We start from the raw sequence: 13,998 nt of genomic DNA on the forward strand, positions 1-13,998 counted from the left end.
TAGCTGGCTGGCTACTTCCCACTCAGACATCAACTCTTGAACAGAGCAAATAAGTCAACAAAGGCCTCGGGAAACAAAAAACCTCACCAGTGGAGTTATATAAAGTACAACGAACAACCTAAAAGTACCTTACCTTTAATTACATTACTAAAAATCGTGGCCTTGAACTCTTCTTTGGCCTTTTGATCGAAGTCCTGACCATGGATGATGCGCATCTGCTTCAGGAAAGTGGACTTGCCGCTTTCACCCGCTCCGAGTAGGAGAATCTTCACCAGCCGTTTCACGTACGGCTTATCCCGCGAAATACGTTTGTCTATTTCTTTAGATTTCCTTAATTGTTCTGCCTCGTTACTCGTGAGGATACAGTTTGGAAAACATACAGATAAAACGGACCGGGACGGCAGGAAATCCGCCATCTTTGAAACAACTTCATCGATACAGTAGAGAGAGAGTTGGTTTGAGGCTAGCGACTGGAGAGTCTACTCGCGGGCGGGTGGGGCGGGGCGCGATTACGATAACGTGTGTGTGTGAGCGCGCACAGGGCTAGCACAATGAGGGAGTTCGTTTAACTGGCCTGGTTACCGCGGTGTGTGGAGTTTAAACCGGGTGAAAAGTGATTGCATTCGTTTTGGAACCGGGCTGCCTCCCGGGCCTGAGCCAGGTAACCCGCTCTGGCCGACGACGGCGAAGTCGGCTGAAAATAAAAGTGACGTTTTCAAGCACGTGGATTGATGAGGAGGGTCCTGTATTTTTACATGCGAAAGTGATTGCTTTTGATAAAACCGATTTATCTGCCTTCCCAATGAAAACTAGTATGACAAATCTTATATTTATTGTATGGAAAAGAGATGTATGTTTTTGGACGATGCCTTGTTGACAACATGACCGAGCGGTGCAGATTGCTGTTTGATTTGAGAAAGGTGCTCCTCCCTCGCAGTTTTCGCCCGATGATGTGCCCGGTTCAACCCGGGCCAGTGTAATATAATTTTCTCAATGTGAATAAACGTTTGGGCGGATGACAAAAGGTCTAGATTGCCCATATCCTCAGATTTTGTTACACTTTGAAGCCCACTCATTGCAATTTCTAGAGTAACTGAAATTCATTGTTTTAGACCAGCCTACAAGTTATTTATGGCTAGGGGTATTTCAATATAGGAATTTGTTCAAAAGGTAATTGCGAATAATAATTGATAACACAATTGAAAAATCATACCTTTAATACAGTAACAAACCATAGCCTACACACATTGTGCCTCACTTAGAAAGACGAGTCGCCATCTTGGAGAAACAGCAACAAAATAAACAGTCGGTGGTTGTATTTGATTAACGTTTTATTAAAAAGCATGGATTTCAACGAACAAAGACAGGCACGCAACAACAAGATTCACTCCGAACACTCTCGTCTACACTCCACCTTGCGGATGTGGTATCGTGGAGGTGGTGAGGCTTCAGGAGATGAGATATACACTGGTTACAACATGACAACACATCAGAAGGATGCACTGCAATGCAGGTCGGCATCATTTAATATCATGCCTTTATCAGCAGTACCACCTGGGTGCGGTAGAGGGCAGTGTATACCCGGGGAGTCATGTCGGTCCGACACCTTCACCTGTGGTATCGTTTTTGGCACCATCTGTGGTTATTAAGGTAGACTAGCCCTAGTTTACCTGTGAAATTCATAGGTTTAAATGAGAGATCAAATTAAAGTATATCTGTGTGACAAATTATTATTATTTTATCATCCAGTGAATTGATCGCAAAAAAAGTTGATTGTTTTTATCCTTCCTCTTTCACCACATTCTGGGGCGACAAATATTTTACGTGGATTTAAAAAATATATAGTTCTATATTTCAATAAGCGATAATCCAGCTACTGTTACATTTCAATTCAAGGTTTTACTGTCATAATGCCACCAAATTGATAGTTGCTTGATGGTGTGACGTATGTTGGTGTCACTGTCACACGTAACAGGTTGTTAAACCAGAGTTTAGCCGAGCTGTCATTGGTTGATAAATCCGTCCTCGCGCTTTCTGGCCCCTCTCACGCAATCTCTGACGCGCGGTCAACGGAATAGGCTACGGTCCCAGCCCCGGGTATACCATTATACCTGTGTGATCACTTTTTTTTCACGAACATTTCATACCTGGATTTTCTTCTTTAGGTCCGCGTACCGACTGACCGTAAACATGACAATTAGGACGCTGAGAGATTATGGTCAGCACTACCGACCACGGATGGCATGCTTAAAAAATGTAGGTTCATTACCAGTACGTTTATGTAATTTATCAGTACTTTTAAACGTTTTGATAAAAAGGTAATAGACTTTAGATAAACTAAAAGTTCACATCATGTCGATTGATTGTAGGTGTGCTGGTGATCGCCTACTTGTTGATAGATTATTATAGTTGACAGTAAATTCATGAGGAGCCCCAAGATTGTTGTTTCAATTTCCCCTTTCATGTCTTAAAAAACCCTGAATCAATTGGTTTGTAAAAGTTAATTGTAAAATGTTATTTATTTACAAGAGGTTCTAATTTGGTGGATTTGGCCGCTCATAATCCTGTTCCCATCCAATTACAAATGAAAATGGAACAGCTGGGAAGTCATCATGACTTTCAATGTGGTAATCTGCATAGCGTCATCAAAAGATGCTACTAGACTCACGTTATTGTTTCATACCCTGTAGGCTACTGTATATTTATTTTGTTCACAGCAAAGAGATTGTAAACCTCTCAGAGATCCAATCTGAATCTAACCTCTAAACAAGGCTTTCTTATACTTGTGGGTCAGGACCCAAAGTGGGCCCTGGGTAATGTGGAGAGGTGGGTAGTGAGTTATGAGAATACATCTATAATCACCCACTATTTCTTCTGGATTCGCGTCGTTGTTGGACCATTTGTGTCACAGGAGGACGGTCAATTTCTTATTTGTGTCTCGAGCTAAAAAACGTTTAAGAACCACTGCTCTAAACCAATTAGCTGCTTGGACAGCAGGGGGAAATGGCTCTGAGCCAATCAGGTCCTCCACATCTCAGAAGTCAGAGGTATCATACAGAACACATCACTATGACCTTTGACCTGATAGGACTGTTTTCTTCCATTTCGTTGAAACAAACCAAAGTGTATTTTGAGTCTGGGTGTCTCCCCCCCCAACATGTTCCAGGTGGAGGTGTTTGTGGTTGAGATGCAGGATCCTAAGAGTGGGGTGAAGGGTGCCGACCAGAAACTCAATGTAACCATTATTCCACACGTCATCAACGGTGAGTCACAGCACCAGATGGTCGCCCCACTGAGAGACATATCTCCTGTATGACAATGTTTTGCCCTAGATCCTTTTCCTGGTGGAGTGAAATATGGCCACTGTAGGCATGTAGCAGGGCTGAAACAACCCAAACATTCAACTGAAGCCAATAGAAAGCTAGGTAGCGGCGCTGCCCAGTAGGGGAAACAGTAGGGAAACACCTCCCATCAATGCTACATTGTTGTTATTTTAAAAAACAACAGAATTCTGGGAAGTTGTGGGTAGTTATTGGACAAGCTAAGATTCTAGAGCTGCGGCAGACTGTTTTGTAGACCGCCTGCTAGGCTTGCTACTGAAGGTTATATAAGACAGCTCTCAATTGGATCAGATCTGTGTGGGGGCTTTGTGCTCCCAAGCTGCCCTCTAATCCCGGGCTAAAACCAGGGCCAGAGGGGAAAGGTCACACTTACATCCCAAATGGCACAGTGCACTGCGTAGACTTATGGGCGTGGTCTAAACTAGAGCACTATAGAGGGAATCATGTAGCAACATGGTCCTTCCTTCCCTTCATCTCCAACCCTCCTGTTCATCCCAAATAGCACCCTATTCCCTACATAGTGCACTGTGTAGACTTATGGGCGTGGTCTAAACTAGAGCACTATAGAGGGAATAATGTAACAACATGGTCCTTCCTTCCCTTCATCTCCAACCCTCCTGTTCATCCCAAATAGCACCCTATTCCCTACACAGTGCACTGTGTAGACTTATGGGCGTGGTCTAAACTAGAGCACTATAGAGGGAATAATGTAACAACATGGTCCTTCCTTCCCTTCATCTCCAGCCCTCCTGTTCATCCCAAATAGCACCCTATTCCCTACATAGTGCACTGTGTAGACTTATGGGCGTGGTCTAAACTAGAGCACTATAGAGGGAATAATGTAGCAACACGGTCCTTCTTTCCCTTCATCTCCAGCCCTCCTGTTCATCCCAAATAGCACCCTATTCCCTACATAGTGCACTGTGTAGACTTATGGGCGTGGTCTAAACTAGAGCACTATAGAGGGAATAATGTAGCAACATGGTCCTTCTTTCCCTTCATCTCCAGCCCTCCTGTTCATCCCAAATAGCACCCTATTCCCTACATAGTGCACTGTGTAGACTTATGGGCGTGGTCTAAACTAGAGCACTATAGAGGGAATAATGTAGCAACATGGTCCTTCTTTCCCTTCATCTCCAGCCCTCCTGTTCATCCCAAATAGCACCCTATTCCCTACATAGTGCACTGTGTAGACTTATGGGCGTGGTCTAAACTAGAGCACTATAGAGGGAATAATGTAGCAACATGGTCCTTCTTTCCCTTCATCTCCAGCCCTCCTGTTCATCCCAAATAGCACCCTATTCCCTACATAGTGCACTATAGAGGGAATAATGTAACAACATGGTCCTTCCTTCCCTTCATCTCCAACCCTCATGTTCATCCCAAATAGCACCCTATTCCCTACATAGTGCACTGTGTAGACTTATGGGCGTGGTCTAAACTAGAGCACTATAGAGGGAATAATGTAGCAACATGGTCATTCTTTCCCTTCATCTCCAGCCCTCCTGTTCATCCCAAATAGCACCCTATTCCCTACACAGTGCACTGTGTAGACTTATGGGCGTGGTCTAAACCAGAGCACTATAGAGGGAATAATGTAGCAACATGGTCATTCTTTCCCTTCATCTCCAGCCCTCCTGTTCATCCCAAATAGCACCCTATTCCCTACATAGTGCACTGTGTAGACTTATGGGCGTGGTCTAAACTATGTAGGGAATAGGGTGCCATTTGGGATGAACAGGAGGGCTGGAGATGAAGGGAAGGAAGGACCGTGTTGCTACATTATTCCCTCTATAGTGCTCTAGTTTAGACCACACCCATAAGTCTACACAGTGCACTATGTAGGGAATAGGGTGCTATTTGGGATGAACAGGAGGGCTGGAGATGAAGGGAAGGAATGACCATGTGACAGACAGGAAATTGTCATCACAGTCATGGTACTTCCTGCTTCAGTGCTGGTTGTTATTGTGATTTGTAGTTTTTCATGACAAACAGACAGATATATATACTGATCAATCTAATCACAAGTTAAGCTATACGGCATAAGGCCTGTGAGAGCCAGGTAGTACCTTCAACAGGTAGTCTGTGTGTAGACCAGGCCTGTGAGAGCCAGGTAGTACCTTCAACAGGTAGTCTGTGTGTAGACCAGGCCCGTGAGAGCCAGGTAGTACCTTCAACAGGTAGTCTGTGTGTAGACCAGGCCTGTGAGAGCCAGGTAGTACCTTCAACAGGTAGTCTGTGTGTAGACCAGGCCTGTGAGAGCCAGGTAGTACCTTCAACAGGTAGTCTGTGTGTAGACCAGGCCTGTGAGAGCCAGGTAGTACCTTCAACAGGTAGTCTGTGTGTAGACCAGGCCTGTGAGAGCCAGGTAGTACCTTCAACAGGTAGTCTGTGTGTAGACCAGGCCTGTGAGAGCCAGGTAGTACCTTCAACAGGTAGTCTGTGTGTAGACCAGGCCTGTGAGAGCCAGGTAGTACCTTCAACAGGTAGTCTGTGTGTAGACCAGGCCTGTGAGAGCCAGGTAGTACCTTCAACAGGTAGTCTGTGTGTAGACCAGGCCTGTGAGAGCCAGGTAGTACCTTCAACAGGTAGTCTGTGTGTAGACCAGGCCTGTGAGAGCCAGGTAGTACCTTGAACAGGTAGTCTGTGTGTAGACCAGGCCTATGAGAGCCAGGTAGTACCTTCAACAGGTAGTCTGTGTGTAGACCAGGCCCGTGAGAGCCAGGTAGTACCTTCAACAGGTAGTCTGTGTGTAGACCAGGCCCGTGAGAGCCAGGTAGTACCTTCAACAGGTAGTCTGTGTGTAGACCAGGCCCGTGAGAGCCAGGTAGTACCTTCAACAGGTAGTCTGTGTGTAGACCAGGCCCGTGAGAGCCAGGTAGTACCTTCAACAGGTAGTCTGTGTGTAGACCAGGCCCGTGAGAGCCAGGTAGTACCTTCAACAGGTAGTCTGTGTGTAGACCAGGCCTGTGAGAGCCAGGTAGTACCTTCAACAGGTAGTCTGTGTGTAGACCAGGCCTGTGAGAGCCAGGTAGTACCTTCAACAGGTAGTCTGTGTGTAGACCAGGCCTGTGAGAGCCAGGTAGTACCTTCAACAGGTAGTCTGTGTGTAGACCAGGCCTGTGAGAGCCAGGTAGTACCTTCAACAGGTAGTCTGTGTGTAGACCAGGCCTGTGAGAGCCAGGTAGTACCTTCAACAGGTAGTCTGTGTGTAGACCAGGCCTGTGAGAGCCAGGTAGTACCTTCAACAGGTAGTCTGTGTGTAGACCAGGCCTGTGAGAGCCAGGTAGTACCTTGAACAGGTAGTCTGTGTGTAGACCAGGCCTATGAGAGCCAGGTAGTACCTTCAACAGGTAGTCTGTGTGTAGACCAGGCCTGTGAGAGCCAGGTAGTACCTTCAACAGGTAGTCTGTGTGTAGACCAGGCCTGTGAGAGCCAGGTAGTACCTTCAACAGGTAGTCTGTGTGTAGACCAGGCCTGTGAGAGCCAGGTAGTACCTTCAACAGGTAGTCTGTGTGTAGACCAGGCCTGTGAGAGCCAGGTAGTACCTTCAACAGGTAGTCTGTGTGTAGACCAGGCCTGTGAGAGCCAGGTAGTACCTTCAACAGGTAGTCTGTGTGTAGACCAGGCCTGTGAGAGCCAGGTAGTACCTTGAACAGGTAGTCTGTGTGTAGACCAGGCCTATGAGAGCCAGGTAGTACCTTCAACAGGTAGTCTGTGTGTAGACCAGGCCTGTGAGAGCCAGGTAGTACCTTCAACAGGTAGTCTGTGTGTAGACCAGGCCCGTGAGAGCCAGGTAGTACCTTCAACAGGTAGTCTGTGTGTAGACCAGGCCCGTGAGAGCCAGGTAGTACCTTCAACAGGTAGTCTGTGTGTAGACCAGGCCAGGTGAGAGCCAGGTAGTACCTTCAACAGGTAGTCTGTGTGTAGACCAGGCCTGTGAGAGCCAGGTAGTACCTTCAACAGGTAGTCTGTGTGTAGACCAGGCCTGTGAGAGCCAGGTAGTACCTTCAACAGGTAGTCTGTGTGTAGACCAGGCCTGTGAGAGCCAGGTAGTACCTTCAACAGGTAGTCTGTGTGTAGACCAGGCCTGTGAGAGCCAGGTAGTACCTTCAACAGGTAGTCTGTGTGTAGACCAGGCCTGTGAGAGCCAGGTAGTACCTTCAACAGGTAGTCTGTGTGTAGACCAGGCCTGTGAGAGCCAGGTAGTACCTTCAACAGGTAGTCTGTGTGTAGACCAGGCCTGTGAGAGCCAGGTAGTACCTTCAACAGGTAGTCTGTGTGAGCCAGGTAGTACCTTCAACAGGTAGTCTGTGTGACCAGGCCTGTGAGAGCCAGGTAGTACCTTGAACAGGTAGTCTGTGTGTAGACCAGGCCTATGAGAGCCAGGTAGTACCTTCAACAGGTAGTCTGTGTGTAGACCAGGCCTGTGAGAGCCAGGTAGTACCTTCAACAGGTAGTCTGTGTGTAGACCAGGCCCGTGAGAGCCAGGTAGTACCTTCAACAGGTAGTCTGTGTGTAGACCAGGCCCGTGAGAGCCAGGTAGTACCTTCAACAGGTAGTCTGTGTGTAGACCAGGCCCGTGAGAGCCAGGTAGTACCTTCAACAGGTAGTCTGTGTGTAGACCAGGCCCGTGAGAGCCAGGTAGTACCTTCAACAGGTAGTCTGTGTGTAGACCAGGCCTGTGAGAGCCAGGTAGTACCTTCAACAGGTAGTCTGTGTGTAGACCAGGCCTGTGAGAGCCAGGTAGTACCTTCAACAGATAGTCTGTGTGTAGACCAGGCCTGTCAGAGCCAGGTAGTACCTTCAACAGGTAGTCTGTGTGTAGACCAGGCCTGTGAGAGCCAGCTCACTGATGTCATGCTGTGAATATCAATATTCACTTGTCATCCATCACACAGGGCAGGACGTTCTAGCATGGATTGTCACCAAAATGAAGGTTACCACAGAAGGTAAGCAACTGGATTCTATGAATGGATTCTGCAGGGTAATTATATCAATTAATCCAACACAATAAAGGTATATTTTTTAATGTAATTACTACTTCATTACCATGTTATTATGCAAGCAAGTCACTAGTAGTCAATCACCACCTTCCGGAGACACCTGAAACCCCACCTCTTTAAGGAATACCTAGGATAGGATAAAGTAATCCCTCTCACCCCCCCCTTAAAAGATTTAGATGCACTACTGTTCCACTGGATGTCATAAGGTGAATGCACCAATTTGTAAGTCGCTCTGGATAAGAGCGTCTGCTAAATGACTTAAATGTAAATGTAAATGTAGTAGTTAAAGGCTGTAAACTAAAGTATAACCAAGAGCTTTGATAATATATGAACTCTCACCCCCTTCTCTCCTCTCCTCCCCCTTCCTCTCCTCCCCCCTCCTCTCACCCCCTTCTTCTCTTCCCCCTCCCTCCACCAGAGGCCCAGGCGTTTGGGACCATGCTGGTGGCCTACGGGTACATCTACCCCCTCCAGAACCACAGGAAGTTGGTCCTGGTCCCCGACAGCACCCTCTACCGCTTCCAGGTACCTGCCTGTAACTACCTGTGTCTATCTCCCTGTAACTACCTGTGTCTGTCTACCTGTATCTCCCTGTAACTACCTGTGTCTATCTCCCTGTAACTACCTGTGTCTATCTCCCTGTATCTCCCTGTAACTACCTGTGTCTATCTCCCTGTATCTCCCTGTAAATACCTGTGTCTATCTACCTGTAACTACCTGTGTCTATCTACCTGTAACTACCTGTGTCTATCTCCCTGTATCTACCTGTAAATACCTGTGTCTATCTACCTGTAACTACCCGTGTCGATCTCCCTGTATCTCCCTGTAACTACCTGTAACTACCTGTGTCTATCTCCCTGTATCTCACTGGAACTACCTGTCTATCTACCTGTATCTCCCTGTAACTACCTGTGTCTATCTACCTGTAACTACCTGTATCTATCTCCCTGGAACTACCTGTGTCTATCTACCTGTAACTACCTGTGTCTATCTCCCTGTATCTCCCTGTAACTACCTGTGTCTATCTACCTGTATCTCCCTGTAACTACCTGTGTCTATCTCCCTGTAACTACCTGTGTCTATCTCCCTGTATCTACCTGTAACTACCTGTGTCTATCTCCCTGTATCTCCCTGTAACTACCTGTGTCTATCTACCTGTATCTCCCTGTAACTACCTGTGTCTATCTACCTGTATCTCCACTGTAACTACCTGTGTCTATCTCCCTGTAACTACCTGTGTCTATCTCCCTGTAACTACCTGTGTCTATCTCCCTGTAACTACATGTGTCTATCTCCCTGTATCTCCCTGTAACTCCCTGTAACTACCTGTGTCTATCTCCCTGTATCTCCCTGTAACTACCTGTGTCTATCTCCCTGTATCTCCCTGTGTCTATCTCCCTGTATCTCCCTGTAACTACCTGTGTCTATCTACCTGTAACTACCTGTGTCTATCTACCTGTATCTCCCTGTAACTACCTGTGTCTATCTCCCTGTAACTACCTGTGTCTATCTCCCTGTAACTACCTGTGTCTATCTCCCTGTAACTACATGTGTCTATCTCCCTGTATCTCCCTGTAACTACCTGTGTCTATCTCCCTGTATCTCCCTGTAACTACCTGTGTCTATCTCCCTGTATCTCCCTGTAACTACCTGTGTCTATCTCCCTGTAACTACCTGTGTCTATCTACCTGTATCTCCCTGGAACTACCTGTGTCTATCTCCCTGTATCTCCCTGTAACTACCTGTATCTATCTCCCTGGAACTACCTGTGTCTATCTACCTGTAACTACCTGTGTCTATCTCCCTGTATCTACCTGTGTCTATCTACCTGTATCTCCCTGTAACTACCTGTGTCTATCTCCCTGTAACTACCTGTGTCTATCTACCTGTATCTCCCTGGAACTACCTGTGTCTATCTCCCTGTAACTACCTGTCTAACTACCTGTCTATCTACCTATCTCCCTGTAACTACCTGTCTATCTCCCTGTATCTCCCTGTAACTACCTGTGTCTATCTCCCTGTAACTACCTGTGTCTATCTCCCTGTATCTCCCTGTAACTACCTGTGTCTATCTCCCTGTATCTCCCTGGAACTACCTGTGTCTATCTCCCTGTATCTCCCTGGAACTACCTGTGTCTATCTCCCTGTAACTACCTGTGTCTATCTACCTGTATCTCCCTGGAACTACCTGTGTCTATCTCTCTGTATCTCCCTGTAACTACCTGTGTCTATCTCCCTGTATCTCCCTGGAACTACCTGTGTCTATCTCCCTGGAACTACATGTCTATCTACCTGTATCTCCCTGTAACTACCTGTGTCTATCTCCCTGTAACTACCTGTGTCTATCTCCCTGTAACTACCTGTGTCTATCTCCCTGTATCTCCCTGTAACTACCTGTGTCTATCTCCCTGTATCTCCCTGGAACTACCTGTGTCTATCTACCTGTATCTCCCTGGAACTACCTGTGTCTATCTACCTGTAACTACCTGTGTCTATCTCCCTGTATCTCCCTGGAACTACCTGTGTCAGAGGCAGAGCAAATGACTAATCTTCATGTCACTGTCTGTCCCAACCTTTCTGCAGACCCCTTATTTCTGGCCCGTGCAGAAGTGGCCCGCTGAGGACATGGACTATGGTGGGTTTATCTTCTGTAGTGACCCCTCTGGGGACATATACTATGGTGGGTTTATCTTCTGTAGTGGCCCGCTGAGGACATAGACTATGGTGGGTTTATCTTCTGTAGTGGCCCCTCTGGGGACATAGACTATAGTTGGTTTATCTTCTGTAGTGGCCCGTCTGAGGACATAGACTATGGTGGGTGTATCTTCTGTAGTGGCCCGTTGAGGACATAGACTATGGTGGCTTTATCTTCTGTAGTGGCCCGCTGAGGACATAGACTATGGTGGGTTTATCTTCTGTAGTGGCCCGTCTGGGGACATAGACTATGGTGGGTTTATCTTCTGTAGTGGCCCCTTTGAGGACATAGACTATGGTGGGTTTATCTTCTGTAGTGAAAGGAGAGTGAATGTCCAGTCACTGTCAGATACTTATTTGTATGTATTTAAAACACATAATAAATGAGTGTGTAGATCAGCTTCAATACTGCAGATAGAAGCCACAATCTATCTGTAACAGCTGTTGGAAGGAGTGGAGGACCAAGGTGCAGTACGTGTTCATCTTTTATTAAAAGAACTGAACACTGTTTAACCAAAATAACAAAGAGAATGAACAAAAACCGAAACAGTTCTGTCTGGTGCAGAAAGACACAAAACAACTACCCACAAAACCCATGTTGGGAAAAGCTACCTAAGTATGGTTCTCAATCAGAGACAACGATAGACAGCTGCCTCTGATTGAGAACCACACCCGGCCAAACAACAAAGAAATACAAAACATAGAATGCCCACTCTAGTCACACCCTGGCCTAACCAACATATTTTCAGCAAACTTAACATGTAAATATTTGTATGAACATAACAAGATTCAACAACTGAGACATAAACTGAACAACTTCCATAGACATGTGACTAACAGAAATGGAATAATGTGTCCCTGAACAAAGGGGGGGTCAAAACCAAAAGTAACAGTCATCATCTGTAGTGGCCACCAGCTGCATTAAGTACTGCAGTGCATCTCCTCCCCATGGACTGCACCAGATTTGACAGTTCTTGCTTTGAGATGTTACCCCACTCTTCCACCAAGGCACCTGCAAGTTCGCAGACATTTCTGGGGGGAATGTCCCTAGCCCTCAACCTCCGATCCAAAAGGTCCCAGACGTGACTGTTTGAGATTGTGGACAGGTGTCTTTTATACTGATAACAAGTTCAAACAGGTGCCATTAATACAGGTAACGAGTGGAGGACAGAGGAGCCTCTTAAAGAAGAAGTTACAGGTCTGTGAGAGCCAGAAATCTTGCTTGTTTGTAGGTGACCAAATACTTATTTTCCACCATAATTTGCAAATAAATTCATTAAAAATCCTACAATGTGATTTTCTGGATTTTTTTTTCTAATTTTGTTTGTCATAGTTGAAGTGTACCTATGATGAAAATGACAGGCCTCTCATCTTTTTAAGTGGGAAAACTTGCACAATTGGTGGCTGACTAAATACTTTTTTTGCCCCACTCTATAAGACATTCTATTGGTTGCATTTGAATTGAATTTTATATAAAAATGGAAAATGGAAAAACTCAAAGTTTGAATCCAGCATTGTTTTGTGTATCACTGTGACATGGAGTCAGTAGATTGAAAAGCTATTCCCATTTATTTAGCGGTCTCTATGGCACAGCTGTCCATGTTTTGGTCCTTAATAAGTGAAACTGGTACACTTTTATTTATTTATCACAATTTTCTTTAACCAATGTTGGTCTTTAATACAGGGCCGACAGACAACTTCCTGACTTTTTCTCCCTTCCACTTGCCTCTTCCATTTTTTGCATTAATGCTGCAATTAGTTGGTTGTAATTTTGGGTAGAGCAAATATTTCCATGTATTTATGTTAGCTGTGTCCTATTTATGATATCATTTACAAAGATTATACTTTTTTTTTTTATTCTAAAAAAAAAACGTTTAAAAAAAAAAATCTATTTGTTGTTTTATTTGTTCTGTCTTTTCAGGTGGATTAAACTGAAATTGCAACCAACTTTCTATGGCTTGTTTTAAAAATAGCAATATTTTGGAGATTATTTCATTTTCAAATAACCCCAAGTGAGAGGTTGTAGTCTGAATAAAGGGAAAAATGCCATTCTTGAACATGGGGTGAGACATTCTTACTAATCTGCTAGAGAACCAGTTCAGATTTAAGTATAACTTTTGTATGACTGAAGCCTTTAGTGAGAGGTCTAATGCTTTAATATTTATCATTTCATATTTATTATATAAATAGGCCCATTTAATTTTGGCTTCCCCTTCCAAATAAAATTTAATATTTTTTTGCTCATATAATTTAAATAACAGGTCGCTATGTGTAGGCAAGACCATAAGCAAATAGGTCAACTGGGATATGACTAAAGAGTTAATCAGGGTAAACTGGGATATGACTAAAGAGTTAATCAGGGTAAACTGGGATCTGACTAAAGAGTTAATCAGGGTAAACTGGGATCTGACTAAAGAGTTAATCAGGGTAAACTGGGATCTGACTAAAGAGTTAATCAGGGTAAACTGGGATATGACTAAAGAGTTAATCAGGGTAAACTGGGATATGACTAAAGAGTTAATTAGGGTAAACTGGGATATGACTAAAGAGTTAATCAGGGTAAACTGGGATCTGACTAAAGAGTTAATCAGGGTAAACTGGGATATGACTAAAGAGTTAATCAGGGTAAACTGGGATATGACTAAAGAGTTAATTAGGGATCTGACTAAAGAGTTAATCAGGGTAAACTGGGATATGACTAAAGAGTTAATCAGGGTAAACTGGGATCTGACTAAAGAGTTAATCAGGGTAAACTGGGATCTGACTAAAGGAGTTAATCAGGGTAAACTGGGATATGACTAAAGAGTTGATCAGGGTAAACTGGGATATGACTAAAGAGTTAATCCTTTCCAGGGTAAACTGGGATCTGATTTTTAAAGAGTTAATCAGGGTAAATGGATCTGACTAAAGAGTTAATCAGGGTAAACTGGGATCTGACTAAAGGAGTTAATCAGGGT

At 44.9% G+C, this 13,998-nt stretch overlaps 2 protein-coding genes across 2 annotated transcripts in view; one reads left to right on the plus strand and one right to left on the minus strand.

The window, feature by feature from the left end:
- The window catches only part of gna13b (guanine nucleotide binding protein (G protein), alpha 13b), a 46,881-nt gene extending 46,388 nt beyond the window's left edge, over positions 1-493 (minus strand). The window contains exon 1 of the mRNA XM_065010799.1: positions 134-493. Coding sequence (XP_064866871.1) covers positions 134-416 — 283 coding nt within the window. The 5' untranslated portion in view covers positions 417-493. The remainder of the gene's footprint in view (positions 1-133) is intronic.
- Positions 494-2,022: 1,529 nt separating this feature from the next.
- rgs9a (regulator of G protein signaling 9a) overlaps positions 2,023-13,998 on the plus strand; it is a 35,053-nt gene continuing 23,077 nt past the window's right edge. The window contains exons 1-5 of the mRNA XM_065010800.1: positions 2,023-2,256; positions 3,167-3,263; positions 8,243-8,293; positions 8,766-8,872; positions 10,931-10,982. Of these exons, the coding sequence (XP_064866872.1) occupies positions 2,191-2,256; positions 3,167-3,263; positions 8,243-8,293; positions 8,766-8,872; positions 10,931-10,982 (373 nt within the window). The 5' untranslated portion in view covers positions 2,023-2,190. The remainder of the gene's footprint in view (positions 2,257-3,166; positions 3,264-8,242; positions 8,294-8,765; positions 8,873-10,930; positions 10,983-13,998) is intronic.

This window comes from Oncorhynchus nerka, linkage group LG26 (genome assembly GCF_034236695.1).
Source record: "Oncorhynchus nerka isolate Pitt River linkage group LG26, Oner_Uvic_2.0, whole genome shotgun sequence".
Lineage (NCBI taxonomy): Eukaryota > Metazoa > Chordata > Actinopteri > Salmoniformes > Salmonidae > Oncorhynchus > Oncorhynchus nerka.